This window comes from Columba livia, chromosome 1 (genome assembly GCF_036013475.1).
Source record: "Columba livia isolate bColLiv1 breed racing homer chromosome 1, bColLiv1.pat.W.v2, whole genome shotgun sequence".
NCBI lineage: Eukaryota > Metazoa > Chordata > Aves > Columbiformes > Columbidae > Columba > Columba livia.
Genome location: NC_088602.1, coordinates 147,932,722 through 147,952,803, shown reverse-complemented (window position 1 = coordinate 147,952,803; position 20,082 = coordinate 147,932,722). Strand labels below are relative to the sequence as shown.

Below are 20,082 nucleotides of genomic sequence, written 5' to 3'. Positions count from 1 at the left end.
TAACTTTAATTTTGACAAAATAATTGCACCCTCTTGGCTACCTCCTTGTCTTTTCCTTTTTTAAAATGTCTCAGCCTCAGGCAAGGCTCGGTTGGTCTTTTATTCTTTTAAAAGCTGAATGCTCAATCTAACATTTCAATTTTGATTCAGAAAATGATCTCACACCCTGTGATTACTTAATTGCCTTAATATATTCTCTGTGATTATCTTTGAAAATCTCAGGCTTTGATAGTTGCATTCGTAACAAGAATGAAAGATTTGGCATGTAAGCTCTATTTCAGGTGACAACGTAGGCTCTATTTCAGATGTCAAGTTTGTTATATACAGGTGGTCTAGTTATCCCTTTTCTTCCTTTCCCCCCACCTCATCTCCTTTTTTTTGCATCATGGTATTTCACTGCAAAGGTAAAACATAATCTCAATGAAGAATTTTCCCATTTTTCTGTGGTGTCCCAAGAGACACCTTGAATGGGATTGCTATTAATGTAACAGTGCTTCATATTATAGTGCATTCGCCTGTTTGGACATACTTTTATGACTTTGATTTCCTGTGTGGATGTTTCATTTTTTCACTTATTAACTTAAAAATATGTCAAATCAGAAATCCCTGGAACCTTTCCCCCCACCTTATCATCCTCTAGCATAAACTTTGATAGTCGTTTTTAAGAGCTGGGAAAACGTCTCCTACTGGCAGATCAACACTGAAAAATTTAAGAGCCACCTCTTTACATCCAGAGAATAATATGCAGAGAGAAACAGTGCTCTCAGGACTCCCATCTGTCCCTTCCCCACAGAGACACGACACAGCGCTGGACTCGTGGTGTACCTGTCTCTAGCAGCTGTGGATGTACATGTCTCTTCTGCACGTTCCTGTCTGTGCGGGTTCTTTTCTGGCGTTGATACTGCATTAGCAGAAACACACGTACCCACACTTTCCCGCACGTTCCCTACACTTTGCTGTAGTGCCATTCGTGTCAGTGCCTTCCACCGATACACCATATGCATGCATCCTCCACTGACTCTCCTCCAAGAAATCAACCTTTGCACCTTCCCTGAAGCTGACCTAAGAAGTGACACTGTTTCCTTCTGACATATTGCTCAGCATGGCAGCAACAAGATTAGTTCTGCTTTTCTCAGCAAGAACAGGGAAGACGTCAGTGCCAGGTACTGGTGCAGACTGAAATAGGTGAAGTGTCTCTGTGCAGACTTCTTAATTTTGTTTTTTTTTCCCTTGGAAGTCCTTGCCTGCCTGCTGGGAATTTTCTAATCTTCCCAATATATATGTTTGTGATATAGTTGTGTGTGTGTACATATATGTATATATACAGAGAAAGAGACATGTTATTTTTATATATATGTATATATGTGCCCACATGTATAGCTGCATGTTTCTTGTTTGCTTTTTTTTTTGTTTTGTTTCTGTCTATGTCTCTTTCTCATATATTGCTTTGATTGTGTGGGGCTAGGGTGGATATCTGATGCAATAACTCTGTCTCCACCAATTCCTTGTTGTAGACTATTGGGGAGAGTCTTATTACAGTGACCTCATCGACTTGCATCTGGGTGGTATGTATAGCTGAACCTCCTGCTGACACTAACCCTGCTGACACTCCTCCCCACCCCTCCCTTCACCTACTTCTCCCATCCTTGGCTCACAAACAAGAAGAAACAGCCCTTGCACATGTCTGGCTATAGCAGAACCCCTTTTCCAGCTCAGGAAGAAGAGATCCTGGCAGGCTCCGCAAACCACGTGTGAGGCTCCCTCTTCTATTTTCCACAGTGCTGGTTATTTCCAAATTTACTTACGGGTTTCACTCTAGCCACCTTCCCTTGCTAGCAGTGGAGGGCTGTTCTGTTTTTTGCTTCTCTGCGAAGTCCAGCTCTACCATCAAAATCCTCCTTAGGAAAATATTTTAACATGAAGGGGACGGCAGAACTAACCAGCTCTCAAGAGGATTAGTCATGCCATTGCCTCCCTCTTCCCCTCCTGTGGCTTGTTTACTTCTTCCAAAAAAGCCAGAGTGTGTTGATGATCTAACAAAAACAAAGTGCTCCCTCAAGGGACTTGGGAAAAAAAATGTAGATTACAGATACTTCCTTCTTTCTTGTTTTGTCTTACAGTAAGGTTGGGAGAGAATCTTCTGTTAAGAGTTCCAGTCATTTTTGCTGGAATCTGCTGTTAGATTTTCCAGTCAGCCCAGTTTGCATTATTACACAGCTAATAAGCTTCTTGCTAGGTTTTGAGTTGGGTTTTTCTGTTGTTGTTGTTGTTTTGGTTTTGTTATTTTTTGTAATATCTCATTTAGTGCTAAGCACATGTTATAGTGTTTAGCTCTTTTTTTCACAAGCAATTATAATCTGGTCATTACTCTGCAACGTGGTTCTGCATTTCTGTAACTACTGTTTCTTGCTGAATCCCTTAGTAGGTGGATAACTTTGGGGTTCCAAATGGCATTTGTTTAGCATTTGCCCATCTTGAAGATTAACATTCCCTTTGCTATTTTAATCACTCTGTTACAAAATGAACACATCTGTCAGCAGATCCATACTCCACTTGGTTGTCTTCTCATCTGAGAGTCTCATTTCATTTGTCTTTAAGAAAATAAAGTTGCTTGATCTAAGCTGTGATTTTGTTGAGGGCGTGCATTACAGTCCAGCTCCGCAGAGTGGAAGATCCATATGTCCTAGGCCTGACCGAAGACACATCACTAGAAGCCTTCCCCTGATTTCATTGAGTTCTGCATTTGATCCTTCAGACATCATCTTGCCCAGGCTTTTACCTGTCACTTTTTCTCAAGAGGGAGGTTCTCCTACAGAGTGTCTGTCTGTAGCTCTCTGCTGAGAAAGACTCCAAATTGTCCTGGCACAATAGGCTTTTATTGAAGAACATGCACCTGAGTTCAGAATATCCACCTAAAATCAAGTTTCAAAATGGAAAACTTCTCTCCTTCATAGAATTAATTTGTTGCCTGGTTCCCCTGTGCTAATTCTGATGTGATAGTCCTCTGCTAGCCCTGTGCATCATTCACTGTTGAGTCCCTTTGGCATTCTTCCTGGGGTATCTTCTGCAGAGAGACTTTTAAACCCTCTTCCTAGTGATGTCCATCAGGTCTGGCCCATACGTGTATGTGTGTAGAGTAGGAGCTGTAAAAGGGTTGATGCTGAATTACACTTAACAGACCCTTATCCCTATTTAATGCTATTTCCACTACACCTCTCCCTCCTCCTGCTTCTCCTCCTAATGCCTCTGTAGACCCAGCAATCCCATCCAAATCACTAATAGTGGCTTTAAGAAAAGCAAAATAATCTTTACTTAAAGGGACACTGTCACTTAAAAAATAATTGTGTTGCAGAAAATCTTAATTGAAAATTGAATTTACTGTTTATCTTTTTTTGCGTGTTTGCTTTTTCTATTTCTCTGAACTTGGGCAGTCACCCCACAGTGGTCATTTTTGATTTTCCGTAAGAGGTTGGTTTTATTTATGTGGTGACTCAGTTACTTGGATTTCCAACAGTCAGAGACAATGTTCACATTTTTAAAAAATGGTTGATATATTTTTAAACAGTATCAAGTTTCTGCTCATCTCAAAAATACCTTTTTCAAAACAAATTTTTAAAAAACTGTCCTGGGCAGTATCCCTTTACCTGCAATGAGCCAATATTGCCTGCCTGTAGTATGTGGCTTTTATAGTATTGTTTTGTTGCCTCTGTGATTTGCTTTACATTTGCTTTTCGGGCTGCCAGAACACTTTAGCCAGAAGGGATACATTGCTCTTATGAGCCTTGTCACTATCCAGTGGCAGATTTAGAACTCAGCTTCAGAACGAACATGTCTGCACAGGATGCTGCAGCTGGGTGGAGTGCCATTAAAATCCCTGGAGCGCCGTGTGGCTGCATGGTCCTGCTGAGCACTATAAGCAGCGAAGATGGCTGTGTAGTTAATTATGCTACTGGAAACTTGTGTCTCTGAGGCACAGGCGTGAGCCTGGAGTCATGCTGTCACTAGAATGATAAGCAAAATTGCAAAATACTTTGAAAAGTTATCTGTAAGTTGGTAAAACTTTTTGAATAATTAGGGCATTAATTTATTCTGGATTTTCTTTACACTAATGAGAGTTGCGTTTCATTTAGTTGTTACAGATTGCGCAGCAACTTCTGCAAGGGAGTGGTAACTTCTGATATCCTTGGTCAAGTTCCAGTTTGCAGGATTACACATTACTATCTTAATTACCCACATTGCTCTGCTCAGATGCCATAATCCTCTCTTCCTGTTGTAAAATGTCATGTACTGTTGCTGTAAAGCAGATGTTTCATTTCTCGCTACAGATGGTCACATTTCAATTCTGAGTAATTATTCCTATGTGTATATCGTATATGTGGTTGTGTTAAAAGAACATTGCAGAGGTTGCAAAGTCAACTGAAATTAAGATTTTGTATTATGTTGTTATATCAACAGATTTATAACCTTTAGATCCACTGCAAAGAGCTTTGTCTCTTGCCCTTACGGAATAACTGGTAGCAATTGCTAGGTTGCCATCCCCTGTGGAGATCTTCCTGGAGAGGAAATGGGACACAGTGATTGGATTTCACAGATGTTTGCTGGCAGCTGTGGAGTGATGAGCCTTAAAGACATGGATTCTGAGCCAGACACTGGAAGTGGTCTGGTGGATAGACACTCTTTGTCCCTTTAATTCCCTCTTACTATATGGTCCTTATCCTGATCCTGTCTTTTTTCATCCAGAGCTCCTTACCCCACTTCCATTTTCATTCTTAGTCTCAGTTTCAGCTTCTCAGGCATTTAATTTTAATCCTACCTTCTTGACGAACAAATCCTAGTATTCTGCCCTTCAGACCTCCTGTTCCTCCCCACTAGCTGTTCCTAGTCTTTCACTCCTGCTCTGTTCCTCAGTGACTCAGTCCCCACAGTCTCAATCCCTGCCTTTGTTTGGGCTCTGCCCCCTCTCCTAACCAGCATTATTTCTCTGGAAATTTGTAGGTCATATCTTCTCCACAAATCTGCCTTCTGCGTTCATTCCTTACCCCTTCTCCCTTTTTCTCTCTGTTTCTTCTCCTTTAGTAGTCTGCATTCTTAGTCTCCTTACTTACTTAGTCCCAGCCTCAGTTCCTCCTTACCCACATCAGTTCCTTGTCCCAGTTTGCTCCTCATCTGCCCGTGGAAAGTACCTCTGTTGTTCCCTCTGCGTTCAAATGAGTGCTTTCCTTTTCCTCGCACGCAGGAGAGCATCACTGAGGAAAGAGCCCCCCACTCCCATCTTGCTCAGCTCTTAGCTGGGCTATGCTGGGACAGGCAAGAGGGATGGAAGGAACAGAGCTGGTGTGTTTGATAGGGCTGATTTCAAATGTATGTTCTCCCTTCTTGACAAGAGCCATATGAACATAAGTAAATGGGGGAAAAAGGTGCAATTGCATTTTTTTTTTTAATTATTCTTTGTACTTTGTTTAAAGCATACCCTACGACACCTTCACTTTTTATTAACTTATTTAAAATACTTGAACTATGTCCTTTGAAGTCCTGCAGATCTAACTCTGCAGGGCTGGAGCCTGATATACTCAAGTGGGAACAGTCCTATTTTTGATGATTGGCGAACACATCTCTCCTGGAAGACGAGTGGAGTTGTAAGATAAACATTGTTTTTGCAGTCTGCAGCTGCTTTTCACACTGAAGCGAACTGGTAACATGTTTTCTTTGCCGTAAGTTTGGAGCAGGAAAGAGCACTTGATAAGCAGAACTTGATAAGTATAGAGTACTTGTTAGGTACTGGAAGCACAAATATTATTTACCTGCTTCTTTCTGCACACAGAAACTAACAGCCTTGGGAGACAGGGCCAGTGTACTGATTCTCACTGTGTTTTGAAGTGCCGTGAGGTCTACTAGAAGCCAAAGCCTTCTGTGCACTCATTTGTGTGTGTATTCTGCTCCAACTACTGCTTTCTCTAATTTTCTTTCCTCTCCCTACCTGTTGTTCAGGTTTTTTTTCTTTTCTGCTGGATGAATAAATGTGTGGTTCAGTTTGCATGACAATTCAATCGTCTATGAGTTTTCCACGGGTTTCTTCTAGTGATGGTACTTTAGAGGAAATCTAAAGTACCTAAGTATCTAAAGTATCTAAGTTTTGACAGAGTTTTAGTAAACAGGGAAGTCAGACACACCAAGTGATGCGTTTATGGGATAGTTGTCAAAATCCTGGCCATCAGCTTTATAATACCTACAGTTGTGAGGGTGCTGTTCTTCAAGAAGTGGCTTTCTGTGTTCTTGCTCTTTTGAAGTGCTGCTGTTGAACAGCTTCACTAAATCATATAGTTGGAATTTGTGATTTTTCAGTACTTTGATTTCTGACCATAACTGATTTTTAAAAGGTGGGAAAGAGGGTATTTCCTGTGATCTCTGCACAATTTGTCTTGATCTCTTTTGGACTGATCCTTATTTTAAGCACTGAGTTAAAATTAGAACTCTTGATCTGCCTGCTAAATTGATGGAATTTATTAGAATATCTAAAGTGACATGCTCCTAGCTTATGAGGTCAAGTACCAACATAATGAGGTTAGCTTCAGAGCTAGATCTCCTGCTCAGTGTTGCTGATTTCCAAACTGCCCTGGTTAGCCAGTGATACAGAAATCAAAGTCTTTGTATGCAAAGCTTGCAAAGCATGTGATCCTCTTTGGACTGTGCTATATCTGTTCAAGACATTTTGATTTGCAGTGGCTCACCACTTTTCAGAAATCATCATAGCTCTCATACCATAGGCAAATAGTGAAGGGGATGAAGGTGAGCTGTAGCTTGGGGATAATGGTGTCTGCCATCCCAAACTTTCTGCTGTGCTTTCTTCATCCTGATTGATCCTTTTTACTACTGTGCTTCAGATTATGAAGAAGTGTTACATAGCTACAGCAGAAAAGAATAAAACCAGTCTTTAAGTATTACTGTTTAAACAATAGGTAAATGGAAAGTTGAAAAGAAGACAACAGTCCAGTGTAGCTTGTGTAACAAAGAACGATGTACAGTGAAAAATAAGGTACCTTTTCATGGTGGCTATACAATTTTTGTTCCTTGTTTTGAAGAGGCTTGGGAGCTATGGTATTCCTGGCCTGGCTCTTGGTTCCCACCACCATAGCCAAGCCAGCAATCTCTCAAGAGTGCAATGGCAAACAAGGTCTGTCTTGTCATGGCTGCATGAAAGATTTCCCAGAAAGATTTGGGAGAGGCTTCTTTTCAGGAAGGCAAGATAATTCCAGTCACATTATTGATGGGATGTGACTAATCTGCAAAGCAGAGCTGCCACCTCTCCAGGATGGTTTAGTGTGCTCGGGAGCTGGACACATTCCTTTCCTCAGTGAGCTCCTGGCTCTGTACCAAACACCCAGGTGCCCTCCTGAATGCCTCTGCCTTGGACTCCTGATGTCAGCTTTGAGGGCTTTACACACATTCAGAAAAGTTGGCTTGTGGCATTGAAAAGGAATAACTAGTGATTAACACAGTCTGTTGGTGGTTTTCCCTCTCTCGGCATGGGGGCGGAAAGTGATAATTTTCTGTCCAGAGTCTATGGTTATACTTCCGACTCTTGCTGACAGCACAGAGGGAACCTAAGAAGTGAACAGTCACAGAAATGGCTCTTCTCTTACCCTTCATCTCCTTCTGAGTGAACCACTTCAGCAGGGCAGTGGGGAGCTTGTCTTGCTGCTGCTGGCTGCGCTCTTGCCATGCTGGGGATGAAGAGCTGTGTCACCAGATCTGGCCTGGGGATTTTGCTTGTGAGGGAAACTTAAACAGAAAGGGGAGGGGATTTTTTTTATTTACTTATTTTTATTTGCTTATCAAAAGAGTTTTTCCCATCTGGCCTTGACTCGTGGCCAGTAAAATTGTCTTGCAGAGATGATCATGGTTTTAATTTAATGGGCCCATGAGGTTGTGATGTCTCTTCTCTAAACAATAACATTATAATAGTACTGCTATATACTGTAGGATTAGTGATGGCTTTGGGACAAAGAAGAAGACATATAAGGATTTTCATTATGTAATTGGACAAGTGATAAGGGCAAGGTAGATGAGACAGTTTTTAACACCATATTGTGAATTGCATAGTTCTTTTAATAGTACTGGATGACTTCAGCCTTTTCCCAGGATTGTCTTGAACTATAAATATACACAGTGAGAGCTCTTGCTGCAAAGTTGCATTTTTTCAAAAATTAACCTTGACAGGAATGTGAATGATCAGATGATCTGAAAGATTCATTGTCTAAACTTATCAGCTGGCCAAGGGGATGCTTTTTCCAATTATCAAATGAACTTTTTTCCCCTTGGTTCTCTGTTTCTGAAACAGTTAAGTGGCCTTTTCTTGAAAGAGTTCATCTGAAGGGATAGTGAAATGCGTGACATAGAATACACTTAAAGATTTGCTGCTGTCAGTGAAAAATCCTTCTCCATTTCAGGGAATATGATAAAATAGCTTTTGTCTTATAATTAGAAAGTTCCTATTTCAGTCTGCTCATAGTATCTGTACCATAAGTATCAACCATCTTTATTAGCAAGGGTGGGGAAGAAGTTTTCATCACTATCACCTTAGAGAAGTTTTTAAAAATATATTTAAAATTCTACTGCATTATACGTATTTTAGAGCATAATACTATAAGTGGTGTGGTTTTCACAGCTTTAGAGAACCATAAGAGGTAAGTTTTCAGGTTGCACCTCACTCTCTCCTTGCTGTTTATAACCTCCAGTACATAAGGAAAGCTTTTTAAAGCCTCACTAATCATCCTGGGCTGGACAGACGTTGTTTCTAAAGCAATTGTAATGATCATATAACCTGTATGCACTGCAGCAACTGTAATTTACATCTGGAGTAAATGGAAATGATCTTAATAGTATAGTTTATGTTCATTATCTTACTGAAAAGCAATGACAACATTTTCAGTAGGTGGACTATTATAGATACCATGGACTTTGAAACTTGATTCAAGGACATGTTTTCCTTAGACAAGAGTGGGAGGATAGTATTTCTCTTAAAAAAATTGCACAACTGGGAGCAAAGGAAAGAAAACACAATTGCTAGGAGTGGGTTCTGTATTACAGCCTTCTGCTATGTAGGTCCTGTGGCTTTTTATTGGAGGCCAAAGATGAGTCATCTCCTAGCGTCAAACTGTTTGCTCACTGATCACAAAAGTTAGTAGCTGTGGTCATGTCACAACGAGATGAATGGCATTTTCACATACTAGGTATTTATTTTCAGATCATATATGGCAAATTTGGAATTCCTTGCCGGTATGTCCGTGGTTTGAAATGTATAAACACAGGTGTGTTTGAGTTATCAGCACCCTGTGCACACAACTTTGAATGAAATCTCAAACCCTGAAAAACTGAAATGGATTCTCCCATATAGTTAAACGTCCATCTCCTGATCCCCCCCAGGACCAAGTTAGAGTATTAATGCATATATAGAAGAGTTCATGTTGAATAAAATAGGATGTGAAATAAAAGATATAATAGATATCATTCACTAAAAGTTCTGTATGGAAGCTTATTATTCACAGTGCCTTTGCTGTTTGGGGTTTTCTTGTTTGCTTTTTCTTTTGTAACCTAATCTGTGAAATGGCAATTGTGGAAAAAAAGCCCTAGTAATTTTTCGTTTTAAATGAAGAAGTTGGAAAATTCTGAACAGCTAGAATTGAGGTTCTGGTTCTGTCAACTAAAGTCAGTACGATGCTTTATTTGTAACTGTTTATGGCCAACTGTGACACCTTTCCTAATGTTTCTGCTTCCTGCTCCCAGTACAGAAGTTTCTTTCTGAGAAAGCTGTGCTGCTCAGTCGCTGGCTTTGAAGCCGATGTGCTCTCACTCAAGCGTGTCCTCCATGTGCTGGTCTAGTTCTGTGATGGTCCCTTCTAAAGCCTCCCCAGTTTGCCAATTGTCTAGTTCTGTAAAGCTGCCTCCAAACAACACACATGAAGCTCCGCTGACTTCTCCAAACTAGGCGTTATTCTTACTGTGTTATTGTGGAGTTTATGCATTTTCCCAACAGAGAAATGCCTCCCCTTTATAAATGCGGTTGTGCATTGAGAGCAGTAAGTGTTCCATTCTGCTACCTCTGACGTTTCAGGCTCATCAGCTTCCTGCTGCATATGTTCTCCTGTAACTATTAGTGATGTTGATTATTTCCTACTGATTATCTCTGTTATGTTAAGTACAGCTGAAAAGCAAGTTCTCAGTGTTAAAACAGCTGAACCATTTTAGAGATGAGAAATGTTTGTCTTTCACTGGGTGACAGAAAAGATGAAAAAGATTCAGTAAATCACCAATACTAACAGGACTTGTAAGTTCCAAAATGCTTTGTGAAATGAGAATGTCAAGGGAGAGCTTTAAATTTACTGTTTTAACTCTGCAAAGCCCTCAGTTGGTCATCGCCGCCACAGACCCTGGTGTGAATCACTTTTCTATCCATGTAAAAAAGCCTTTTCCCTGCTAAGCACAACAGTCTGATTGAGTACATGTGTACTCACCATACTTGACACAGCAGATCCTGGCAAGCTGGTTCCACGTTAATCAGATTCTCCCTGTGATGCTCTCTGTCTGAAGAAATTCTTTTCCATTAAGAAGGACACTTTTACCATCAGTGGATGCTTCCATGGTGATAAGAGCATGGTCCTGATAAAGCTTTAAGGTAGAGTGGCTGCTTACAGCTGGTGTCTTATGCATGCAGGTGAGACTTTTTGTAACCCTGCTTGAAATTTGACATTTATCAGCAGGAGTTAAATATTCATCTCTGCTCATCCTGACATCTTGTTCACAAACCTTTCAGTTAAAGATCATGTGATTGAAAAATGTACATTGGGAAAAAGTACAGTAACAATAACCTCCTGCCTGGTATCTGTACAGCTCACTAAGAGTCCACCAGTGCCTCAGTCCACCTCTTACCTGTTATCTGTGCTTATTAGGAACATTATTCATCCGTAGACTGTATCCCTTGTTTCTGCTTCTCCATTTCTTGTATTTTTTCTTTTCTTCTTGTGTTTCCTTTCTTTCTCACTCTTACGCTTTTTGTCCTTTGCTTGTCTTTTATTTCACCCCTTTCCTCCTCTTCCGTTCCACTTCCAACTTCCTCTTCCTCTCCTGCCTTTTCCTCTTCCTCGTTTGGTCCTATTGAAGTTGAGCCCAATGCCGGGACACCACGTCGTAGACCTCTCTCCTTCTGCCCTTGCTGTGCCCATGAAGGTAACGTAACCTCACACGCTCCCCGTTCTCCTTGACCACAGCTGGGTTGTTGTAGCAGCACTAGTCAGCTAGTGACCACAAGGCCCCCAGCCCTGTCCCCAGCCCTTTTCTTGCTGTGTCCCCAAACCAACCTTCTCAGTAGCAACCTGGTAACCAGCTTCTCTGAGCCTGTGACAAGTTATTAAAGGTACAGTATCCCTTTCGCTAGTCCCAGCTGTGCTAGGGAAGGCTTAGCAACTGGGAGGGATGTTGGGCAGCAGTGGTGGGAGCAGTAGCATCGCACTCAAAAGTTTCTGTTTTCATTTGGTGACTTCAGTTTCTCTGTTACTCCTGAAAGGTGTTTGGAAGGTGGGGTAAGGGAAGACAATCTCCTTCCATAAATGGCCTTTGAATTAGCATATAAGGATTAAAGGAATACTGTGTCTTTATAAGAACTGGTTTGCAAAAACATCCTTGAATTTTAAAAACCAACAAACCTTAAGCTAGACCAGTTGTCCCTCATCTGTCTTGCTGAGTGCATTCTTTAACTGTCCCAAATGGCATTTGCTGTAGAGTTTCCATTGCCAAGGCATGGGGGAAGGGGTTGTCTGTGTGTGTTCATGGTGTAATTTTGCTAACCACTTTGCTTTCCATGGTGCTCCCTCACATCAGTTGTCAGTGCTCCCTTTCCAGTCGTCCCATTATTCCTCTGCTCATTGGCTGTTTAAAAATACTTACGTATTTCATAGGTCAGTAGCATTGTGTTTTTTGGCTTTTTCTTAGAGGCATTTGTTTTCTATACATCCTGGCATCAGGAAGGATGGGGAGACTTCCCAGTGCTTTCATGGTGCCACAGCACTGGACATCTGCATGTACAGTCTCCCTCTCCTGCAGCCACACGGGCATATTGTGCAGAGATGCTCAGAAAGGAATGCTTGGAACTGAGCAACACACTGGTACAAAATCCACAGAACCAGAGGCTTTTAAGGTGGTACCACCAGGTCTGGTATTCCCCAAGGGTCTGTTATCAGGGTTTTTCAAAGGCAGGTATTCTCAACTTAAGTTCAAGTTTAATAGGAGTTTTAGGCTCTCCTTTGTTTAGCTTAGTGCAGCACTTGTCTGAGATCCTAAGGATGGAGGCAGGGCATAGATCTGAATAAACTAGTCATTAATGTGGTATTTATGAAGTGCTTCCCAGAGTTTGAATAGTAAGCTTGCTGCTTATTTTTAGCATCAAAATTACTATTTCTGAGGTTTTGCTCTTGATGCAGATAGTATATATCTGTAATAACAAACATAGACAGGGATGTTAGTTACTCTGTGATGCCTCGGTAACATGCAGTGCAATCTGACAGGATGCAACAACCCAAAAATACTGTTGAGCTTGATTTGAGGCTTGGTCCTGCCTCTACTTCCATGGAGGCAGGCACATTGCTAGTGTCCTTGATGGTGTCTGATGTAAGTCATAGCATTCATCTGCAGGTAGTTCAGTGTGGAGTCAAGTGTCCCGGACCAGGAGGTTGCCAAGAGGACCTTCCCTGATTAGCTCTTGCATTTGATAAGTATCAATGGAAGGCTTTGAGAACAGCATTCTGCCATTTATTCCATGTAACTCCTGCCAGATATAAGAGTCATCAGTGGGCTACTGAGTGAGGTTAGGAGTTGGTTTTAAAATAAATGAAATAGCAACCAGGGATTCTGTAGTAGGTGGGAAAAGCCCAAGGTATTTTTATTCTGCTTTGATATTAGCAAATGTGTTTGGGGATTCTTTTTCTTTCCAGTAGAAGTAGTTTCTGTGTCCACCGTGCAAAAGGGATCTTCAAGATGGGTAGATAATATGTGGCTAGGAGGAGCAGTCAGAAAATATTGATTTAGGTACTGAAAGAAGAAAGGACAAGGTGTTAGTTTTGGCCAGTAAAAGAAAAGATGGAGGACATGCAATTGAAGAAAATAAAGGTAAAACACATGGAGTGGCAATTGAGTCCATTTCTGATGAGCATACATTTAAGTAGCTGGCATGAGGATCTATATAGCTCTTCTAATGAAAGGAAAAATGAAATACTTAGAGAAATCTGGGCTTTCTGCATTAAGAATAAGGAAGAAACAAGCAAACACAAGAAAATCAGAAAGAAAAAAAAATCAGGCTCCAAAGAGAAGAGAATCCTTTTGGAGGTGACTTCCACTCTTCTGTGTGTTCTAGGCAAACTGAATGGACCCGGCTTGGGAGTGCTCTGGCAGCATCTTGCTTGGCTTTCTTTGCACATTTTGCCCCATTGTTGTTTTTGAAGTTTGGGCTTGTAAGGATTGCAGGGTGTTACCTGAAAACTTACCAGGTTTCTTTTTTGGCAGGCATGGGTAAGAAGGATGATCCCAAATTGATGCAGGAGTGGTTCAAGCTGGTGCAGGAGAAGAATGCCTTGGTTCGCTATGAGTCCGAACTGATGATATTGTGAGTGAATGTACAAAGCTTCAAAAGGGGGATTATGTCTCAAATAGTCTCAGAAGATCTGTCAGTACTGTGTTCCCTATAATGCTAGGAGGTCAGCAGGCTCGTGGGCTGGTTCTTGGCTGAGATATAAATCCAAATACATTTCAGAAGAGCGGTAGAAGGAATAATAGCAATAAGGAATTAAAGTTCCAACTATTTGATCACATGGAGAAGTTCAGATGAGTGTTTAAAGCTCTGAACCTTTCCCAAGCTGTTCTTGGACAAAACATGTCTTGTTCCCACAAGTGTTTTTGAGCTATGCAGCAATAATGTCTGACTCCAGGTTTTCGTAGAGCCCACTTTTTAAGTGTAGCCAAAAGTCTTTAATTCAGTCACCTTTGCTATGTGTCTCTATTTTTTGCCTGTAGTGGGACCCCGGTGCCTCTTATTTGGGCTCAGATTATAAGGTTTCTTTCCTGTTAATGAAATTGGGAGCTTTCTCAGTCCCCATGCTGCAAACTCACTAAAGCTCATGTCTCAGCATGTCAGCTGACCCAGGCAGTGTAGATGCTGATCGTCTTAGTGCCTGTGTCAGAAAAGCTCCACAGTGTTGTCTGCATTGGAATCTGAAAAGGCAATGGCCTGACATGTTCTTAGTTGATTAAGTGACTTTGTCTTTAGAGCAGGAAGTGGCAGGAGATACAAAGAGGTAAAGTATAATTTTGCAGTGATTGCAGATTTGATTTTTCCTTCACACTGTTTTAGGTTTAATTCCACCCATAATCTTCTCAACTTTCTGTATTGTACTTCCTAGCTGAAGGTAAAGAATCTGAGATGCTGAAAGTACATTTAAATCTTTAAAAAATATAGTTATATATATATCTTAGGTGTTTTAAGAGTTGTTCCAAAATAGATCGGTAAAATGCATAGCAGATACCCAGGGGGGAGCAGAAATTGAAAACGAATATGAAGCAATATATAGAGTATTTAATATACCCAGAACTTGGATTCCTGATGTTTCCCTTTCAGCGCTCGGGAGCTAGAACTGGAAGACAGGCAGAGTCGATTACAGCAGGAGCTCCGGGAGAGGATGGCAGTAGAAGGTGAGAACAAAAGGGAAGATTTTATAGATGGTGTGTGCGTATTTCTAGCCTTATGTATGCTGATAGTTTTTGATATCTCTGTAGATCATCTGAAGACAGATGAGGAGCTCTCAGAGGAGAAGAGGATCCTGAATGAGATGCTGGAGGTAGTGGAGCAGAGAGATTCTCTTGTGGCTCTCCTTGAGGAGCAACGGCTTCGAGAAAAAGAAGAAGACAAGGACCTGGAGGCAGTCATGCTTTCCAAAGGTTTTAGCTTGAACTGGTCCTGAGCTAACACATTTACCTCTGCTGGTCTGTGTTGTCCAGTTGGCCTACCCTGAGTTTGCCGGAGTTACATGGATAGGAAGATGTTGAAGGGAAAAAAACCTCCGAAGGGTCCGACAGCATGCAGGGATTTGGCACTCAGAAGCCTTTTGATAAGCATGTTGGTTCCAGAAGCTTAAGTTTTACATGTCAGCAGGGCAAGTTGAAGAGAAAGAGTTGAGACTGTAGAGTCTCCTTGAGTTCCTATACAAGGGACCGTGTTATTGTGTGTGTGGCAGGAGGGAGAGGAATAATCCATGTGTGGGGAAGGAGGTTAAGGGAAGAAGTACCCTTAACTAGACTGGATTTATGGCAGTCCATTCCTTTCCCGTTACTACTACACCAGTTCTAATAAGAGGGAGGGAAGTGGCAACCCTCTCTGGAAAACCACAGCAGCCTGTAGCAGCCTGTATGGTGGAGTCAGCTGTCCGAGAGAGCTCCAGAAGCCCAGGGCAACACCTTCTTTGCTTTAGTCTTCCTCCCCACCAAAGAAACCTGCAGTTGATCTTTATGCATGGATATGAAGAAATAAGAGACATAGAAGATGCTATTCGTATGTGTGTTGGAACTCTCTGCCTCCTGGTTTTTAGAGAGATGTGGGCATCAGAGAACTCTTTCCCTGTCATAGTCTCCTAAATCATCTTGTGGGGAAAAAGGGGAGAAGAAGAGAGCGGGAAGATGCCCTTCTGCTTTGCTACACACTGGAGAGACAGCTACTGCTGGCCTTGGTCTTTGGGGCCACAGCTCAGAGGCTGGTGGGCTTCTTTGTTCTGTTTTTGTTGTGACTGTTTTGACACTGGAAAATACTGTGGGACAGTGGTAAGTATGTGCTGGGGCAAGGGTGTTACCAGGTGGCATTCCCTGGATGTTAGGCCCCCAAAAGGGAGAAGCCCTTAAGTGACTGAACCACCATTAAGACTTTTCAGTGTTTGTTTTTTTTTTTTTTCCTCTGTATTTTGTTTTTGCACATTGGAAGCAAAGCTTAAGACCTGCCTGGACCTTCAGTCACTTTGACCCTTTTATGTCAATTAACTTATTTTTTTAATACTTGAAAGAAGATTCATTTTTGTATCTTTTAGGAAAAAAATGGATGAGTGATGGGTGTGTGTGCCTGCTGCATCCTACAACTTCCACTTCTAAATTACTGGATGTTGTTACCTGTGGCTATTTATTAGTGTTCTTATTAATAATTTGATTGTTACACATATTTGATTGTGAAAAGAGTGTTTTAACTCTATTAGAGAAAGACACTACTGCGGATTGGTCCCTGCTTCACAGCAAGGGCAGCCTTCATGGACCCATGGATGCATCCTGCCCTAGAAGTTTTCCTTTATGACAAAATCCTTGCACACTCATGGAGTTGTAAAGAATCTATTTGTGTTCCTAGCATACCTTTCTTCTGCATCCCAGATTCCCTCTGTTGGACTAATAAACCTATAATTTATTTAAATTTTACATTTTTATAACAAGAAAGCCAAATCTGTGAGGTAGAAATATCCTGTATATCTCTCTCTCACTGAAAGAGGGGGGACCCTCACACACCTGAGATACAGCTAGAAGGACTTCCATGAAAACAAAAATAGCACATTTCCTGCTGCATCTGTTGGAAGAAGCTCCTTTTGGTTCAACTAGAGAAGCTGCAGCTCTTCAGCCAGGAGGGTACTCATTGCAATCATCTGTTAAGCATGAGCAGGACACGCCCTGAGCAATTCAGCACCATTCACTGTTTGAGAGAGTCCCTGAGCACACTATGTCCTTAACTTGTCCTTCAGAGCTGAAATAGCACCGTGTGTTGGGTGTGCGTCCCATCTTTAATATCATAAGAGTTTTTTCCCCCTTGGGATGCTGTGTTAATTTCTTGTTAAAAAAAGTACTAAGCCTGCTCCTCCCCGATGTCCAATTCCCAAGCATATTCATACAGACTCTGTCAGCTTGAACTTACACTGTTGGTGCAAGGTACCCAAGCTGGGCTGAACAACCTTTGATCTTTTGCCCCAGGACAGAAGTCAGCATGGTTTCTTGCTGTTGGCTCTCCACCTTCTTCAAAGAGGTCTTCTGTAAGCCAGGGTCCGAGTTGAATTCACCTCAGGCTGCAGAAGAATGGATAGGACTGTCCGTAGGGACTCCGGGTGCTGCTGGTTGTTGACTGTGGAAACAGGTTTTTTTCCACCTCAAGTGTTCCCCCTTTATTCCTCTGTAGTGTTTTCTGCTAAGGCATTACAAATTAAATCCAGATGCTCCTGAAACCAAGCAGACAGGCAGCTGCAGTGCCACTTAGTAATTGTCATGTAAGCAAGCGGTACCTGCTATACCAGCATCACTGAGTGTTGGCTTACCAACGGGATGTCCAACAAACAGAATTCCCCCCATTTGCCAGCGCAGGGGCCAGCTGCACAACTCAAATTGACCACAGTAGTTTACATAGTCTGCATCTGAGGGGCCAGGGGAAGCTGGAGAGGAGGAGAGAAGAAAGAGGGAAGCTGGATACGTGGTTTATTGTAAACTGTCTTAGGCAGAGAATTGGCCTCAGTCCATTTTATAGTGCACTAAGTATATGGGCCACATCTAACTTTTAACAAAAGATCATTGAATGTGAGCTGTAGAACAGAAAGAAATACCGAAGAAGAAATACAAGATTACTACTTTTCCCTTTCATGCTGGGGGACACTGGCCTGATCTTTGCTATGTCGAAGAGTGGTATCACTTGAGGGTGTAATGCCCTACTGCATGGGAAAACTGCATATTCTAAACCTTAATTCTTTCGGTTATGCTGAAGGCCTCCAGCAGGGAGAATGAAAATTAAGAGCTAGCATAGTACATGCAAATTAATTAAAGGTACACAAAAGGGAATGTCAAAAGGCCTTTTTATATCAAAATTCTTGTAAAAGGCACAACTTGTATTTGCTGTTCAGTTGCACTTTAAGAATCTGACTTGCATATCAGATATGGGGTTTTTTTACTATCTGAGTATTTTTAATTCAAATTTTATATTTTTAAAGCTGAAGAAGGCTCTTGTGACCACAAGATTCCTAATTTGTATCAGAATCCAAGTAGGATGTTCTAGCTCTTTGTGCTGCCCTGGTGGGCAGCAGCACACAACTCAGCCATGTGCATTCAGTGATGTGTGTCCATTTCACATTTAGGGGAGCAAAAAGGCCCTCAGCTTCTGAGAAGTGGGCACGCAAGGGCATCTGTCCCTGTGCAACGCGGTCTGTACCAGGGGCTGGCCGCTTCCTCCCTGCAGTAGGTAGGAGGAGAGCTGAGCTTGGAACTTAAACCTGTGTCTGTTTTGAAATGGCCACACTGAGGATGAGGCAAGTGCTTCAGTCTCCTGTGGGGAAGGGAGCGGGATACCACCTCATGGAAACACCTGGGAGGCAAATGGAGATGGGGGAGTGAGGTCTGCCAAAGCCACCACTCGGCTGTTCTCACAGTACGATTCTTTTTTTTAACTGTTCTGTTCCTATTAACCATGTTTTTCATTAAAAATGACAAACAGCTGTAAGATCCTGAGCTTCAAAGAACTAATGTGTGGAAGGTGACAAGATGTTTCAGCTCCAACTTCCAGACATGTTCCTTCTTTCAGTTAACAAATACCCCATGGTCTCACTAGGGCATGTTACAAACTGCATTGCTGAACATATTTTAGAGCAAAGCCAAGTTTTAAAAGCCTGTCCTTCTCTCTATTCGTCTCTACATTTTATGTAAATATTCGTTTGTATGTAAAGACACCATTGGATCCTTGGGTCCCCCCCCAGTCAAGAATCTGAGTTTTGTGCAATGCCTAGGTCTCTCTTAGAACACGGTGCTTGCATAGAGCTAGTCACCACATTTGTGTGCACTCTGGTGGTTTTTAATATTTTTATACATCCTAATCCTGAACATTATGAAGCATTATAAGTGGTCTAGACTGCATGATCTAGAGCGGCTGGCAGTTCCATTTTCTTAGCAGCTGTTCCTAAAATGTTCACAGCTACACACTGTTTGGTTAACAGTCTTTTAAAATGAGTTTTCAATTAAGTGTTTACACCAGACACCAGTGGATGAGAAAGGTGTTGCATTATCGGATCTCTTATGTACAAACTGAAAAGCCACAATATGGCTTTATGGGAATTTCAGACATCGCTGTCTGCAATAAAGAGAACTCTGAAGTGTACTAAAAACCAGCCTGTATATAGTTCACAGAAAAAGAGATTGCTGGCTCTCAACCATTGCAAAATAACAGAGATAAGAAGCTGTCCCTGAGTTCCTGGATTGTTCAGAGCACTGAGCTTTCTGAGAGTTCCTGGATTGCTCCAAGTACTGCTATAGGCAGGGTATCTGGGCAGATGAGGATGTCACTGAAAGCAGATGTGAAGGGGAGGATGCCATACCCGGATGGCGTTGCAGTAACTTAAATACTCTGTATCTGTGCGTGCATGCATGTGTGTGTGTGAAGTCTAATCCAGGTGAAGGGATCTGCTTTGGCATCTTCCCTTTTGTATGAAAGTGAACTCTGATATTCAGATTGTTCAAGGTTTTTACAGTTGGCATGTATGGAGTGTTGACAGAAAAGCATATACCCTACCTGTAAAAAAACCCAACTCTGTTCCAGCCTGTTTTCTTCTGTTTGGTTGTGTTTTATCATTTGTTTTTATGCACACTTGCTTCATTGGTGTTGAGATTTTAGCACCTCAGATGGCCAACTGAACTAAAAAAAAAAAAAAAAAAAGGAAAAAAATAAAGTCATTAATTATTTTTTCTTTTTGTTGGTGGAGTTACCATTTGTTTCCCTTGTGTTCACTCCCCCAGATGATTATTGAAGAGGAAGCAGGAGCTGAGGGAAGGTGATTTTGAGATGAGATAAAAAGCTAGGTGTTAAAAGCACCTGACTTCAGCTTCCCTTCTGCTGGAACACTCGGCGCCTACCAGAATTATCTGAGATACAAATAGATCTTGATACAGCCCCAGTACATGGTCCTTCTTTCTGCATATTTTACATTGTTTCTTCAGATTCTCTGTGGAAAGAAATAACAATAAATAGCCAAGAAGGGGTAAAGGTGATGT

General features: G+C 41.6%; 1 protein-coding gene across 25 annotated transcripts in view; it reads left to right on the top strand.

Annotated features, from left to right (window-relative positions):
- MICAL3 (microtubule associated monooxygenase, calponin and LIM domain containing 3) overlaps window positions 1-19,792 on the top strand; it is a 187,381-nt gene extending 167,589 nt beyond the window's left edge. For 18 of the 25 annotated variants that reach the window (XM_065036621.1, XM_065036730.1, XM_065036593.1 and 15 more), the window contains 4 exons: window positions 11,158-11,223; window positions 13,552-13,651; window positions 14,660-14,733; window positions 14,818-19,792. In XM_065036621.1, the coding sequence (XP_064892693.1) occupies window positions 11,158-11,223; window positions 13,552-13,651; window positions 14,660-14,733; window positions 14,818-15,002 (425 nt within the window). In that variant the 3' untranslated portion in view covers window positions 15,003-19,792. Of the gene's footprint in view, window positions 1-1,514; window positions 1,566-11,157; window positions 11,224-13,551; window positions 13,652-14,659; window positions 14,734-14,817 lie in introns of all 25 variants that reach the window. The other 7 variants (XM_065036653.1, XM_065036704.1, XM_065036676.1 and 4 more) reach the window with 3 other exon arrangements.
- The last annotated feature ends 290 nt before the right edge of the window (window positions 19,793-20,082 follow it).